This window comes from Macaca thibetana, chromosome 7 (genome assembly GCF_024542745.1).
Source record: "Macaca thibetana thibetana isolate TM-01 chromosome 7, ASM2454274v1, whole genome shotgun sequence".
Classification (NCBI taxonomy): domain Eukaryota; kingdom Metazoa; phylum Chordata; class Mammalia; order Primates; family Cercopithecidae; genus Macaca; species Macaca thibetana.
In genome coordinates, this window is record NC_065584.1 from 105,002,180 (window position 1) to 105,017,433 (window position 15,254).

At 40.6% G+C, this 15,254-nt stretch overlaps 1 protein-coding gene across 15 annotated transcripts in view; it reads right to left on the reverse strand.

Moving 5' to 3' along the window:
• AKAP13 (A-kinase anchoring protein 13) overlaps positions 1-15,254 on the reverse strand; it is a 352,869-nt gene that overhangs the window by 27,663 nt on the left and 309,952 nt on the right. For 10 of the 15 annotated variants that reach the window (XM_050797976.1, XM_050797966.1, XM_050797967.1 and 7 more), the window contains 6 exons: positions 11,269-11,336; positions 8,799-8,865; positions 3,672-3,807; positions 2,211-2,323; positions 1,430-1,582; positions 290-540 (listed from right to left, as the gene is read on the reverse strand). In XM_050797976.1, coding sequence (XP_050653933.1) covers positions 290-540; positions 1,430-1,582; positions 2,211-2,323; positions 3,672-3,807; positions 8,799-8,865; positions 11,269-11,336 — 788 coding nt within the window. The remainder of the gene's footprint in view (positions 1-289; positions 541-1,429; positions 1,583-2,210; positions 2,324-3,671; positions 3,808-8,798; positions 8,866-11,268; positions 11,337-15,254) is intronic. The other 5 variants (XM_050797981.1, XM_050797971.1, XM_050797968.1 and 2 more) reach the window with 3 other exon arrangements.

Here is a 15,254-nt window from a genome sequence, read left to right on the forward strand (position 1 = left end):
ATGATGGCACAGACTGAGGAAGAAAAACTAAGTTTTACTGCGCATCTATCATATGCATTAGGTAGTTTATATACACACTCCCTTTAACTTCCAAAATAACATTACGAGAGAAACCCTACATCTGCATTTTACAGAAAAGGAAATCAAGGCTCCAGAGAAATTAAATAAGTTCCCTGAGCTTACACAGATAATAAATGGTAGAAACAAGATGTGAATGCATGGCTATGGAACCCCATAACTTCCTCTTTTCCCAATGTATATAAGAACCTGAGATCTTTCCTATTCTCACCTGATTGACAAGCACATCCCCTATCCTCTTGATAAGAAAGTTCTTTTCACTTTTATCCACCAGAGACTCCTCCTTCCGCTCCAGAATCCTCTGAAAGAATTGGCTATGGATACTGATCAGCTCATCCAAACAGGGGAACAGCTTTTCTACCATCTGCTGCTCAAAAAGCAGATCCGTCATCATCCCCCGGCTGTACACATCACTCATGATCTTGAGAGTGCGGACATGATGTAACTCTGTCTGCATCAGCTCTAAAAGGAGGAAAAAGATCAAGGGTCAGGAACACTCTTTCATGAGGATTCTCCCTCAAAGATCATCTGCTGCAGTCCCAAAGCTAGTTTAGAGCCCAGTTTGAACCTTAAAATTGGGTCAATAGCTATCTTTCCCCTAAAGTGTTCTCATTTTTTTTTTTTGAGACAGGGTCTGGCTCTGTCACCCAGGCTGAAGTCATGGCTCACTGCAGCCTCGACCTCCTGGGTTCAAGCGATCTTTCTGCTTCAGCCTCCTGAGTAGCTGGGGCTGCAGGTACACACCATCATGCCTGGCTGATTTTGTATTTTTTGTAGAAACAGGGTTTCACTATGTTCCCAGGCTGGTCATGAACTCTGGGCTCCAGTGATTCACCCGCCTTGGGCTCCCACAGTGCTGGGATTACAGGTATGAGCCACTGCGCCTGGTCAAGTGTTTTAAACTTATTCCTCCATTTTTTATGAGTCCTATTTTCTGATAGTAGGTACACTGAATTCCATCAGTCTTAAATTATTGATTTCCAAAGAGGCCTTCACTGGATTCAGGACCTGTCATAACTGACTGTACACCCAGTTCTAGGAAATGACTTGTGTTTAGTCTAGTTTTTAGCGTAGGTAAGGAACAAAACTGAGATATCTCTTTCTAGGACTGCTGTATAAATAAGCACTCATATATAAGTACCATGTTCAGTAGAACTGAAAAAAGAAGAGTGGAACAAAAAGGAGATAGGATACAAACAGGACCATGTCTCTGTACCTTAAAGTTTTTAAAGGAAATCTTTTCAAGAAGTCACATACTAAAAAACTGATTTTCCATAGCGCAATAAATTACTGCTTAAAAATGCTGGACAATGCAAATCAAATATAATCAGAGCAAAATGAAGAATCTCACCATATATTACTTCTTGCCGTTTGACCACATCTTTCTTTTGCTGTTTTAGAAACTTGCTGTCTATTATTCGACTCCAAGATTCTGCTTCCAGCTGTTTGGAATCAATCTCAAAGTCTCCCAGTAGCTGTCCTTCATTCATGTCTGTACCTACTCCTCAATATATTAAAAAATCAGTATCAGAATCTTGGGTTTGTGACCTGTAGAATAAGCCTATGTTGAACTTTCCTCAAGATGATAGTTGATTTCATAAGATGCATGAATACAGGGGATATTCACAGAGAATACAGGGGATATTCACAGGGAATATTCACATATTCCAGTACCAGAAAAAAATATCTTGTTCAGGAGTGACAGACTCTACATTCGAGGTTTTGGTTAAGAGTAATAAACATGACATAAATCCAACATGATTAAGACATGACTTCTATCTACATCAAGTTAAGAATTGGAAGGGACCTAGTACCTTTTCATATTTAAGAGAGCAGGATTACAATTGCTTTGTGAGCTAGAACTGTACATGTACAAAAGTCTAAGGGAAGAAAAAGATTTGTACTAAAGAGTATGCCCACATTGAAACAAATGACATCCTTTACTTGACAGCTGCTAGATGAGTTTGATTACCCAGTCATTATAAAGCACTGGACACTTTACTGACAATTTAGAGAATCTTCACGGGTTACAGAAGAGGCGGGCACTAACACTCCATTAAGACTTATATTCTAGGTAATGGCACACACAGTCCCTACAGAGGCATAAAATATAGGCCATAACTTCCTCTTACCCTCATCAGTAAGTGATTCTGTTGATTCATTGACCTTGCTGATTTTATTTAGTGAGTCTGTTGAATGAGACAGGAATTTCCAGGTGTTTGACATGTTCTCATCATTGCCAACTCTGGGGACAAAAAAAAAATTCCATACTGTCAAATACATTCTGATAGCCTATGGCTTGCATTCTTAAATGAGTACCTGAAGACTCCAGAATGACAACTGGCTGGAAGTACTACAGTGACTGAAGACAAATTGCTTATGTTGGGGCCACAGCAACATGCACACGGCCTGGTAACAAAGTCTAGAGCATTTAGTATCATTGTAGACTCAAATTGTGAGGACTTTTTGAGCCTTTTTAAAGAAAGTGATAAGAAGCAAGGGGAACTTTCTTCCATCAAACCATGTACCCATTATATAAGAAACTTTCTGTTTAAAACTTATTGCCTAACCAGTACACTTTTTTTTTTCTGTTCTCTAAATAACTACCGATCTAGCACTTAGAATCAACTACATTCTCTTTGGACTTTCTCAATCCTAACTCACTAACTAGCACAGCAGGCAACCAACTGATGTGTGAGTAGGCACAAAAGCAAGAACACTTAAAAGACCCACTTTTGAAAGTTATGATGTATACAAACTTCAGTAACATTACAACTTTTGAAAAGTACACTTTTGGAAATAATGAGAACATAAAGACAAAACAAAACAAAAATACCTGAAACTTTTTAAAGAAGGAGAAAACATTAGCCAGCACAGAGGTTAGGAATTACAAACAAAAGGAGACTTTTGCATAGTTAGGAATTTTGCTCCAAGATAGGTTAAAGAGATACTCTGAGTCCTACATTTGAAATGGCTTATTCACCTGATGGGAAGGCAGGCATCTTACCCAAAATAGTCAGCAACATCATTATCAGCCCCCTGTTAACCACCTGACAGCCCAGGCCTGGCCAGGAGACGAGTAAAAAAACTCAGTGCAAACCAGTGAGTGGGAACCTAATAGTAATAATTGGCTCAGCACTCACCTCCATGAAACTGACTTAAGTGTTAAGAGGCAAAGATGTAAAACAGAGATAAGAAACAAAACAACCAGGTTTATCTGAACAATAGAAAAGCATGACATCTGTAAGTGGCTGCAACCCAAAATTCTGAATTAAATCACCCTTTTTCTTATTCCTACTTATTTTGATCTAAAAAAAATCATCTTTTGAGAACTCAGATTCTTCAAAAGTAGAGCTGATGATATACAAAAGCCTACAGCAACCAGCCTGCTAAGGGTATTTAAAGGAGATCCTTGCTACAGAATGACCATTATGACATGTACCAAAAACATAATCCCCATCATCCTTGTCTGCACCAACCCATGACTTTATAGATTTATTTCTTTAAAAAAAAAGCTTTTTGTCAAATGATGTGATTATTATGCTCTTGTCACCTAGATGCCAACTGTGCTATCTTTAAATATCTCCGCTTACCCAGTAATGTTCTGTATGGAGACACTTTTGGAGAGCGAGACACTCTGCTGGGACCGTCTACTGGCAAATATCGGGGTGGTAGTGGTTTCATCCACCAGGAGGACTGCGGACCGAGGACGCTCCTTGGGCTGTGCGGCTGCAAAAGGAGGACACTAACTGAAGCATCACTCATCCAGTCCCACCTAGTACTAACCCATCTGACAAATAACAAGCAGAAGTAAGGCGCTTTACAGTAGATTTGCCCTGGAACTGTAAGTTGGTATAAAAACTCCATGGAGGATAGTTTGGTGATAACTACTGAAATTGTAAATGCCTATGTTCTTCGATCCAGCAATTTCACTTTCAGGCTATGTTTATTTTTCAAGATATACTTGTATATTCGTGAAATGATGTTATATCCAAAGTTATTCAATGCAACACAATAGGTAAAAGCAAAAGACTGGAAAAGACGCGAGTATCACAAGACTGGTGAATAAGTTATGGTACACCACATAGCAGAATACAATGCCACTTACAAAAAATGAGGACTACTTTCTAAGTACTGACACAGATAGATAGATCTATCTCTAAGATCTATTAAGGGGAGGAAAATCAAAGTGCAGAACAAAATATATAACAGGCTATCTTTCATGCTTAAAAGAAAGAAAAATAATCCAAGTTGTATTTACTTTAACAGGCGAACTCCAGGAAAATAAATTTAAAAAAAACTAAGAAGAGTGGTTACCTCTGGGATGGGATAGGCAACGGGGATAAAGAATCCTGTGGGAGTATTACGTATTTTAACATTTAAACTGCAAATAAAATTGAAATACTTTCTTTTTTTTTGAGATGGGGTCTTGTTCTGTCGCCCAGGCTGGAGTGCAGTGGCGCAACATTGGCTCACTGCAAGCTCCACCTCCCAGGTTCACGCCATTCTCCTGCTTCAGCCTCCCGAGTAACTGGGATTACAGGCGCCCGCCACCACACCCAACTAATTTTTTGTATTTTTAGTACAGACAGGGTTTCACTATGTTGGCCAGACTGGTCTCAAACTCCTGACCTCGTGATCCGCCCGCCTCGGCCTCCCAAAGTGCTGGGTTTACAGGCGTGAGCCACCGTGCCTGATCCCAAGATTGAAAGAATTTTAAGGGTAAAAGGAACCTTAGAGATAACTGGGAGCAGCGTTCTTTAGGAGCGTTCACCATGAAAACATCTAGAGTGCCGTTAGATATGGAATCTCAGCCCCCCACCTTGTCTTCTGGGGGTGGAACCCAAGAGTCTACATATCTTACAGGCTCAAGTGATTCTTCTGCTCACTGTTAGAGAGCACAGATTTTGATGATTTCCTTTAATTTACAGATGAGGAAAATTTAACACTTGTTTAACATCTGTAACTATAGATGACCCTTGAACAACATGGGTTTGAACTACATAGATCCCCTTATATGTGAAATTTCTTCTGCCTCTACCACCCCTGAGACAGCAAGACCAACCCCTCTTTTCCTCCTCTTCCTCCTTCTTGGTCTACTCAATGTGAAAACGACAAGGATGAAGACCTTTATGATGCTACTTCCGCTTAACAAATAGTAAATACATTTTCTCTTGTGTATGATTTTTCAAATAACATTTTTTCCTTTGGCTAAATTTATTGTAAAAATATAGTATATAAGACACATAACAAACAAAATGCATTAACTGGCTGTTTATGTTATTGGTAAGGCTTCTGCTCAACAGTAGGCTATTAGCAGGTAAGCTCTGGGGGAGTCAAAAGTTTTATGTGGATTTTTGACTGCATGGGGGCGGGGCTGGCACACCCATCATCTGAGTTATTCAAGGGGCAATTCTAATTTGTTCTCACAGTGCGTATTTCTCATTAACATGACTAAAAGAGGAAACTAGAGATCTAATTTGCTAAAGTGGTCACGCTGGCACTTGGGAACATTTTTCCTTGGTAACTGACTTGCTGTCCCATTCACAGGCTGCATTGTCTGTCCACCCCCAGGAGTGTCAAGAGGTGAAGGAAATAATATTGGGGTGGTAGTTATGACTTCACAGTATTTCAGGATGTCTTTGACTCAATAAGCATTAATATAATCATTAATTTCCAATTCAAATTCTATTTACAAGATGATGACACAATAAAACAGCAGAAACCCAACATACTACAACCCAACCAGATTCTAACTGCAGGAAGTACACAAGGGGTATGGGATGTGGATCTACCCCTCTTCCCCCACCCCCATCCCCACCCAAGAGGAAAAAAGCAAGTGGGTAGAAAAGAGAATGAGCTTAAGAGTTAAAGGGCCTGGGGCATAGTCTGAATGTTTCTGAAGAGAGGTCAGTGAGCAGATAAAATCGGACGGAGGAAGAAACACTAGTTCTTGAAGAATGGCAAGGATGTGGATGGGTCAGAAGAAAAATAGAGGACAATTCTGATGAGAAGAACCGTGGGAATGAAGACAGAAGTAATTATGTAGTATTAATGTAGAAGGGAGACACAGAATAGAAAAGGAAGCAGGTAGAAGGAATCAATGAAAAGTCTGGAAAAGCAGAATGATGTTAGGCAGAGCTCATAATAACTTGTATCTAAAAGCCAGCATGGGGGAAGAAAATACCCGCTCTCCTTATTTGTAACCAATCCATATTCTACCTAAGTAAGTGACTCAATATTGCTGCTTCCTTATTTGTGATGATTATAGCAGTGAAAACTAACACTTAAGGAGTGTTTACTACTAAGTACTTTACAGGTATGATCTGATTTAAACCTGACTACCACACTATGATACTATTATCATCCCCTTTTACAGAGGAAGAAAATGAGGCACAGAGAGGTTTGGTAATGTCCACAGTTACACAGCTATTAAGCAGTGGTGTCAGACTTGAATCTATACAATTAGAATTCACAATCTGTACTCTAGACCACTATGTTGCCTCAGTGGAGTACAGTAGGAATAAAAATATTTGTGGCAGGGCCAGGTACGGCGGCTCACACCGATAATCCCAGCACCCTGGGAGGCCAAGGCAGACGGATCCCTTGAGGTTGAAAATTCGAGACCAGCCTAGCCAACATAATAAAACCCCATCTCTACTAAAAATACAAAAATTAGCCGGGTGAGGGGGCGTGCACCTATAATCCCAGCTACTTGGGAGGCTGAGGCAGGAGCACGCTTGAACCTAGAAGGCGGATGTTGCAGTGAGCAGAGATCACGCCACTGCACTCCAGCCTGGGCGACAGAGCAAGGCTCTGTCTCAAGAAAAAAAAAAGAAGACTTGTGGGGGTCGAAGGTAATAGTCAAGAACCTTGCACATAATAGGCATTTGTTTTTAAGACATGAAAATAAGAAAGAAAACAGACTTATGAAACAACAGATAATGTCACAAAAAAAGCATTTAAGGAAGCTAGACATAAAAAGTATGTCGAATGGGTGAGATTACAGACTGAAATGGGTGTCAACCTGGAGAAGCTCCTCTTCTAATCATCTACATGTGAAGACGGATAATAACCAGATTAAACATGTCTAAAGGGAATCACACTCTTGTGGGAGTGAAGACTAGTACAGCCATTCAGGAGCTATCTGGAGGTACTCAGAGAAATTAGGCACAAAGCAGTGGTTTTCAAGCTTGAGTGGGCATCAGAATCACCTGGAAGATCTATTAAGACACAGAGACCAGGCTGGGTACGGTGGCTCATGCCTATTATCTCAGCGCTTTGGGAGGCCAAGGCATGAGGATTGCTTGAGGCCAGGAGTTTGAGACGAGCCTGGGCAACATAGTGAGACTCCAACTCTACAAAAAAATTTAAAAATCAGGTATGGCACCTGGAGTGCCAGCAACTCAGGAGTCTGAGGCGAGAGGAGTTCCAGAGCCCAGGAGTTTGAGGTTACAGTGAGCTAAGATCACACCACTGCACTCCAGCCTGGGTGACAAAGCAAGACCCTGTCTCTATTAAACATACTCCCACGCACCACAAAAACACACAGAATGCTGGCCCCATCCCACAGTTTGTGATTCATAGATCAGGGTAGGGCCTAAGAATCTCTACTTCTAAAAAACTACATTTTCAAGAACATTGCCTGGGGAAAGTCTCACAGAGGCTCCCATGGAGCCAGCTAACGAGATATTAATCACTGCATTATTTATAGTAGCAGCTGGAAGCAATGTAAATATTCTGTCTCTAGGGGAACTTAAAATGTGAAATATGCTTATGAAAGAATAGCCTGCCACAGTCTGAAACAACAGCGTACAATAATAACATGCATATCTCAAAACGGTATTGAGTGAAAAAAATAAGCAGAATATATGTCATATTATCGAATTTAAATTCACACAAAATAATACTTTTTTTTCAAAGTATACATATGTCTAAAAATATGGCAGATTAGAAGGTCATACATTAAATATACTATAGTGGGAATGAGACAGGGAATGGGGAGTGAAAAGGGAAAAGTATCAGTAAAACCAAAGTGGAGTCTTGTATGCACTGTTGAAAATAGTTTGATGTGAACGAAGAGTGTGATTTATCCAATTCTGAGTAACACTTGAGGTCCTTAGAAATAATAAAAAAAGAACCATTTTCTACAACTTCTCAGTTTACAAAGAAGTTTAGGCTGGGCGTGGTGGCGCGTGCCTGTAATCCCAGCTACCAGGGAGGTTGAGGCAGGAGAATCACTTGAACCCAGGAGGCGGAGGGTGTAGTGAGCCGAGATCGTGCCAGTGCACTCCAGCCTGAGTGACAGAGCAAGATTCCGCCTCAAAAAAAAAAAAAAAAAAAAAAAAAAGAAGAAGTTTAACAAACCAGATCTCATTCGATTCGTATGATTGTAAGGCACTGCAAACAAGTCTTTTAATTCCCAACTATTATTAAAGAGGAAATTGAGATGCACAGGGGTCACTTGCTTAAACACACAGGGCAAAGGTGCTGCCTTTAAGCTAATACACAGACTGTTTTAGAAACCTTCCAAGAGGGTCTGATGGTATAATGTTCAGGTATGGGTCAAGGAATCTGCAGGATAAAACAGCAGCCTTCTCTCACCACAAAATAGGTATTCATATCTTGACTATGAATAATAATTGAATATTACAACAGCATTTTCACATTCAGAACCAGAAAGTCAGAAAGGGAATTGAGAGGTGGGCTGAGCTACTTACGCTTGTTTCTCATAATGACCGTGGGTAGTGATGATGTGTCATGTGCCTGAAGGCTCCCTTTGGGCTGCTAAAGAGAAAGAAAGTAAGTCCATTGACAATTCACCTCTGTCAAGCCCTGAGAAGCGGAGTAGGAAGGGAGCAAGCAGTTCAGCTTCCTTTCCCACTCTGCTTTCCGCACTGCCCTAAGCACCCTGTGTCCCAGCCATAGTCGTCCTCAATTGCCATCCTCTAAACCTGCCACATACTCCGATGCTGTCTATCCTGCCTGGAATGCTTTTCTCACCTTCAGAGGCATGGCATTCTTCCCCTTCAAGACTATTTAAGTGTTGCCTCCTTGGTAAAGTCATCTATAGCTTCTCTCCTCTCCTCACCCAAGGCAGTGACTGGCATCCCTTTCTCATTTATAGTAACTGTCTGCCTATCTTCCCCAGTAGATTGCTGGTGCCTTAAGGGCAGCATCTTTTAACTTTTGCATTTCATTTCCAGTAACTAGCATTTATAAGGTGCTGAATTATTGGGTAAAATACTAATTTTAGTTAAGACTTTTGCTGTAGCCATGTAACAAAAATACCTTGAGAAATTATAGATTGAAGCAATTAATCTGAGATAGGTTACTTCCTATTTAAAATGAAATTCCAGGCAGGGTGCAGTGACTCATGCCTGTAATCCCAGCACTTTGGGAGGCCAAGGCGGGTGGATCACCTGAGGTCAGGAGTTCGAGACCAGCGCAGCCAACATGGTGGAACTCTGTCTCAACTAAAAATATAAAAATTAGCTGGGCATGGTGGCAGGTGCCTGTAATCTCAGCTACTTGGGAGGCTGAGGCAGGAGAATTGCTTGAACCTGGGAGGCGGAGGTTGCAGTGAGCCAAGACTGCACCATTGCACTCCAGTCTGGGTGACAGAGCGAGACTCTGTCTCTAAAATAAAATAAAATAAAATAAAATTCCCCCTTTTAGGTTATATTCTCTCATGGGAGATGCTATATCTCTATTATGATCATTCTGTATAAACTAGTACATTCACAACAATTGAGTCTTACCAGAGATCACAAACTCAAATGACTATGGTGCCGGCAGGTAACAAATGACAGAAGCAAGCTGGGGTGGGGTGGGGTATGGGGAGGCAGTGGCGGCCTGGAACTGGCATATCCTGTCTAAAAGAGGCAGCACCACTGAGCTCCAGCCATCCCTCCCTCCCTGCAGGCTCCACTGATGGAGCAGACTCCTGCCTTCAGCCTGCTTAATGAGTTTGGAGCTTATATTCTAGTGGGGGGAAGATACAGACCATAAGAAATCTATGTAATAATAAATAAAGATGGGTAAATAAAGACTCTAAGAAGGTGGTAACTACTATGGAAAAAAGGAAAACCTGGGAGTGCTGGGTACCGGGAAATATCAGGGGGCCGAGGGTTATAAATCTTCCAATTTTTTCAGGAGAACTTAAGAATCCAGACTGATACAAAACATGATTTTGAAAGAGCTGCACTAACTCACATTTTAAAAGTACTACATGAGCCAAACAAAATATATGTCCATGGGCCGAAGAAGATCTGGGCTATCCTATTTTTTGCCATTTTGATGCTAGTTTTAGTGCTTCTCAAAGTGAGGTCCTTGGACTATCAGCATCATCTGGGAACTTCCTAGAAATGCAAATTCCTGGACTTTCCTCCAGAATCTGAAACTCTGGGAGTGGGGCTCAGTAAGCTGTCTTTCAATAAGCCCTCGAGTTGATTCTAATGCACATTCCAGATTGAGGTCATGGCACTAGATAACTGTTTGGTGACTGACGAAGCACACAGCTCATTAATCATCTGTGTCGACATAGTTGGAAAGCATTCCTTTGATGAGGAATGAAGAGACACAGGTGACTAGAACACTGAAAACCTCACAGGCTGCCTAAAAGGTATGGCCCCCAACCCATACTTTTTTTTTTAAAGGCCACTGGAAAAGCATGACTACATAGCATACATGTTCAGGGCAGATACCATCATAAAACAGGCACTTTCTATTCTTACATCATGTGATCAGAGCCACCTGTATTATGTACCTGAGAAAAGTGCTACCAGACAGTCTAGGGCTAACCGTAACACCCTCCCCGCCCCCACCAGCAGATCAATGCCCCTGACCTCCACCTGCTGCCCTGATGGTCCTGAAGGAAGAAGACAAGTGTATGAGAAAACCACTTTAATAGCAACACGGAAATATTAAAATCGCGAAGAAATGTATATTGAACATGAAGAAGTTCTGAAAGCATTTTCTTTCCTCAAAGTCTAATTCCCCAGTATTACTCAAGAAGAGGATTGATTGCTTAAGAGAAAAAATATTTTTTAGTTATAATTCGTTCTCAAAGTTGGTACCGAATGATTAAAATAAACAAAATCCACCACAACCTCAACTCTCCCAACTCCTGAGGATCTTGCTGGTTTAAACTCTTTTATTTTAAGCCTTCTTTTAGCCAGAAAGTCTTACCTTCATTTTGACCTTTGCACAGGAGGCTAGACTTTCTCGGCAGCCTTTGTGGACAAAAGCACTGCAATCTGAAAAGAAAGCAAACCCAAGGTCACATGGACAAAGCAAACAGATTCCAGATTCTGAGTTTCCACTGCTGCCACAAGTGGCCTCTGAATTTCAAAGTGAAGTCACTCACATGTGAGAGTGTGACTAACTGAAATTACAGATTGCAGTCCTCTTCTAGGAAGCAGGTCTGTGATGTTATTTGGAGGAGGAAAAACATGAGCAGATGTGATTTCTTTTTTTTTTTTTCCCCAGTGTTGTGTCTTTATTTGGAGACTGGGAGACAGATTACAGCTTAATGAGAGGAACGACGACTCAAGTGATCTCATGGGAAGGGTGAGTTTCCTGGCCCTCAGGGAGTGACAGATGTGATTTCTAATTAACAAAAACTAGTAAGTCTGGAACTTCTCAGACAGGAAGCTGAGAGGCTACCAAAACCAAAAGTGAAAGTGTCTGCCATCAATGTGTAAGTCTAAATTACAAATAAATACATAAATAAAGCCCCCAATAGGGGTTACAAAATTTGTATGACTGTAATAAAGCACAGAATATAAAATCTCAAAAGCTTAACTACGCTGGGCTTTTTGCAACCCATTCTCTGAGACAGGAACCACACACGAAAGGTCATCAGAACCCCACATGCACCTCTGGAAACTGTGACTTAAGAGAAAATGGAGACTTCTTGAAAGATAAAGCAGAGACCACAATTTGGCAAGGACAGCATTGTATCTTAATTCCTTTACTTTTCACTCCCTTGGCTGACAAGGGCCACTGACGTAAAAACCCAGGCCTCTGTGTCCAGAAGGCTTACCATCAGCTCTCAGTGCTGCTATAAAGTCACATAACAGAACCGTTCCAGGAAGCCAGAGGTAAAGCAGAAACAAACGAAAGATCTGTCCGTGGGGACACTCGAAGAGGAGACACTCTCATGGGAAGGGCTCACTCAGAAAATCAACCACAGATACCATTCAATAGGCAATGCCCCACAGACTGATTCAGGAAGCGTCACAGGTCCTGTCTATACCAACTCACCAGTTAGGGGCCAACATCTCTTTAGCCCAGACGTATGGATTTGGGGGTGACTGGAGTGGTGATGGGGAGGGGAGGAAACCAGAAAGGAGACTGCTAGAATCCCAGACCTCAAAGGCCTTTTCCATTCCTTTTGTAACACTTCCTTTAACAACCACTTGGTTCACAGGTCTCCTCCTTAATACCACCGGCACAGTGTATTGAGATTCTCTTGGGTTTTTCTCTATCCCCTTTCTGGGGCAGGGACCATTCACCCACTGCTGAATCTTCAATTAAGCCTCTCTAGCATAGTGCCTGGCTCATGCATCCTATTCAAATGCCCCTCTGTAGGCCCTACTATGCCTATTTAAACTAAAATTAGATGAATGCCCTATTACAGCCTTGATTACAGTATGTCAAATATCAATTTAGTAACACAAAAGGACAAACAGCTGTCAAACTAAATTTGACGTAGGTCCCGGCTTTGCTTATTAGTTAGTATGATCCTAGCACAAGTCCCTTCTGGACAGGCCCCTGTTTCCTCATCTATAAAATTAAAAAGGAGGAACCACATTTTCTCCCAGGTTCCCTCTGCTGTGATTCTATTAGATGGGTAAGTGAGTTTCAGGCTGCTGGACCCACAGCAAGAAGTATAACAAAGTGGTCGAGGCAAATGACTTTATTTATTTTCTAGTAAGCCAAAATGTGTTTCTGCCCATCCTCACAAGCACTATTCTCACTCAGGGTGTATGGTGCACCTCCCCTCCTCTGCCACAGAGATGCCTGGGACTTGCAGCTGGCATGCTCCTTTCTGGTTTCTTCCCCTCCCATTAGTTGATCCATCATCTCCTTCTCATGCACAGACTTGAAAGCCCACCCCATCCAAACCCTTTCTCTTCACAAATCCCAACTCAGCTAAAGTCTTTCAAATACATCATCTTTAAGTCCATTTCTCTTTCCCTTCTACAGAAAAAGTATGCAAAGACTATGAGCAGGCAAAGTCAATGATTAGTAGATCTATGTTTTTCAGCATGCTGAATCCTCAATATATAATACTGAAGAGAATAAAGCAAATTGCAAAATGAGAGGTATTGTATGGTAGCATTTATGTAAGCTAAAAACAAAAACAAATTATATGTTGTTTATGTATGAGAATAAATTATAAAACACAGACTACAAATGCACTGAATTCATGATAGTGCTTGTCCTTGGGGAGGAAGGAAGATGCATGGGGCAGGGAAACAAAGGGGAATCCGAACTTAATCATAATGGTTTCTTAAAAAGTGAAACAATCTGAAGCAGTATGACAGAATATTACTATGTGTTCATTTTGAATCATGGACACATATGTGTTAAATTACCTATGTACAATACTTTGTATTAACATTTTTCAAAATTAAAAAAATTTTTAATTTTTAAAAAATCATCACACTCTGTCTTTCAAAGTTCCTTGGATTTGCTTATAAGCATTTCCATATCCTTTTGAATAATCCATTTATCACATCTTGTGATAACTTAAAAATAAGATTTTATTGTCTTATAATCCAGTTATAAAAGCACATTTTTTTCTTGTGTTTTATTGAACGTCTTGAATATTTTAGGCACCTAAGGGCAACACAGGAGGTGGTAGATTTGCTAGAGAACCAGCTACTAACTCTGATCTGCAAAAGTGACCAAGAACACTATGGGCAAAATTTGTTTCCAAGTTCTGTTCTTTCTGTTCCTTTCTTCCCAACCAATTCCAACACCCTACAGAGATTTAAACAATGATGATTTTTAAGGGAGTGGCACTATCACTTTTAAAAAGGCTTCAGCAATATTCAAACTCTCAGGCTAGTGTTTGAGTGTCCGAGATGAATCATAAAAGCAGAAAAAAAAATCATTTAAAATGTGCTTCTAGTAAAGAACTTTTCATATAAATTAACTTTTAATTAATTGAAACGTCCCCAAACCCACAACCCAGCTGGAAGTTTAACAGGCTCTATATTATGGTCATGAGTCTTGTCTTAGTGATAGTTTGCACGGACATCTCCTTAAGATGCTGAAGTACCTACTTGAAAAACACTCAACTTGTTTCCAAGTTGTCCTGGACTCAATTAACAGTGACAGTTTTAGTGCTGTGCGTGGGTGATTTAGAAACTTCAGCCCCACTGACATCAGCCGAAGTCATGAGATTAAAATCTTACTCTCTGTTTGGGAAAACAGAAAATTACCAAGAACACAAGAATTGAAGACAAATCTAATATATTTTTAAGCTCTCTGCCACAAACCATACCATGCTGTTATGAAGATCAGAGAAGAATTATCTGGCCTTTTATTTATTTGATAGATTTCCTAATAGCAGCAGGCAATATGCTTTTATTTTAAAAAATCCTTCAAAAAGGTCTCAGCACAGTGGTTTATGGGAACAGAGCTAACCCCTAATTGGATTCCTCTGAACTTAAAACAAACAGCCCAGCTTTCAACTTCTTTCTTTGCTACAAGGAGGCATCAAACCAAAGAAAATGAAGTTAAATCCACATGACTAGAAACTATCATCTATCTATTGCTGTATCTTTTTTTTAGCCCATGCCACCAACCACCAAAGATCTTTGGAGAATGGTTATATACTATGTGTTTTTTATCTTTGGGAAGAAAAATAAAACAAACCATTAGCGAGGCTAACTTAAGAAAATCAACTTTATACAATGATAAGAGGAGTGGCTATGCCAAACTGAAATGAAATGACAGAATAGCAAAGGACTGCCTACATAGAAACGAGTCACCTTTGTGAGCTAAGTCATATGTAGCCAGGGCTCTGACAAAAGAGGTCTTCTAGTACTTCAGTCCACTGATCATCATTTGGGAATAGGCTGAAGACTTCTGACTGTTCTGCCTACAGATGTGAGCAGCAAAATCTAACTGGGAAAAATGACCTGACCCTTCTTCAGGAC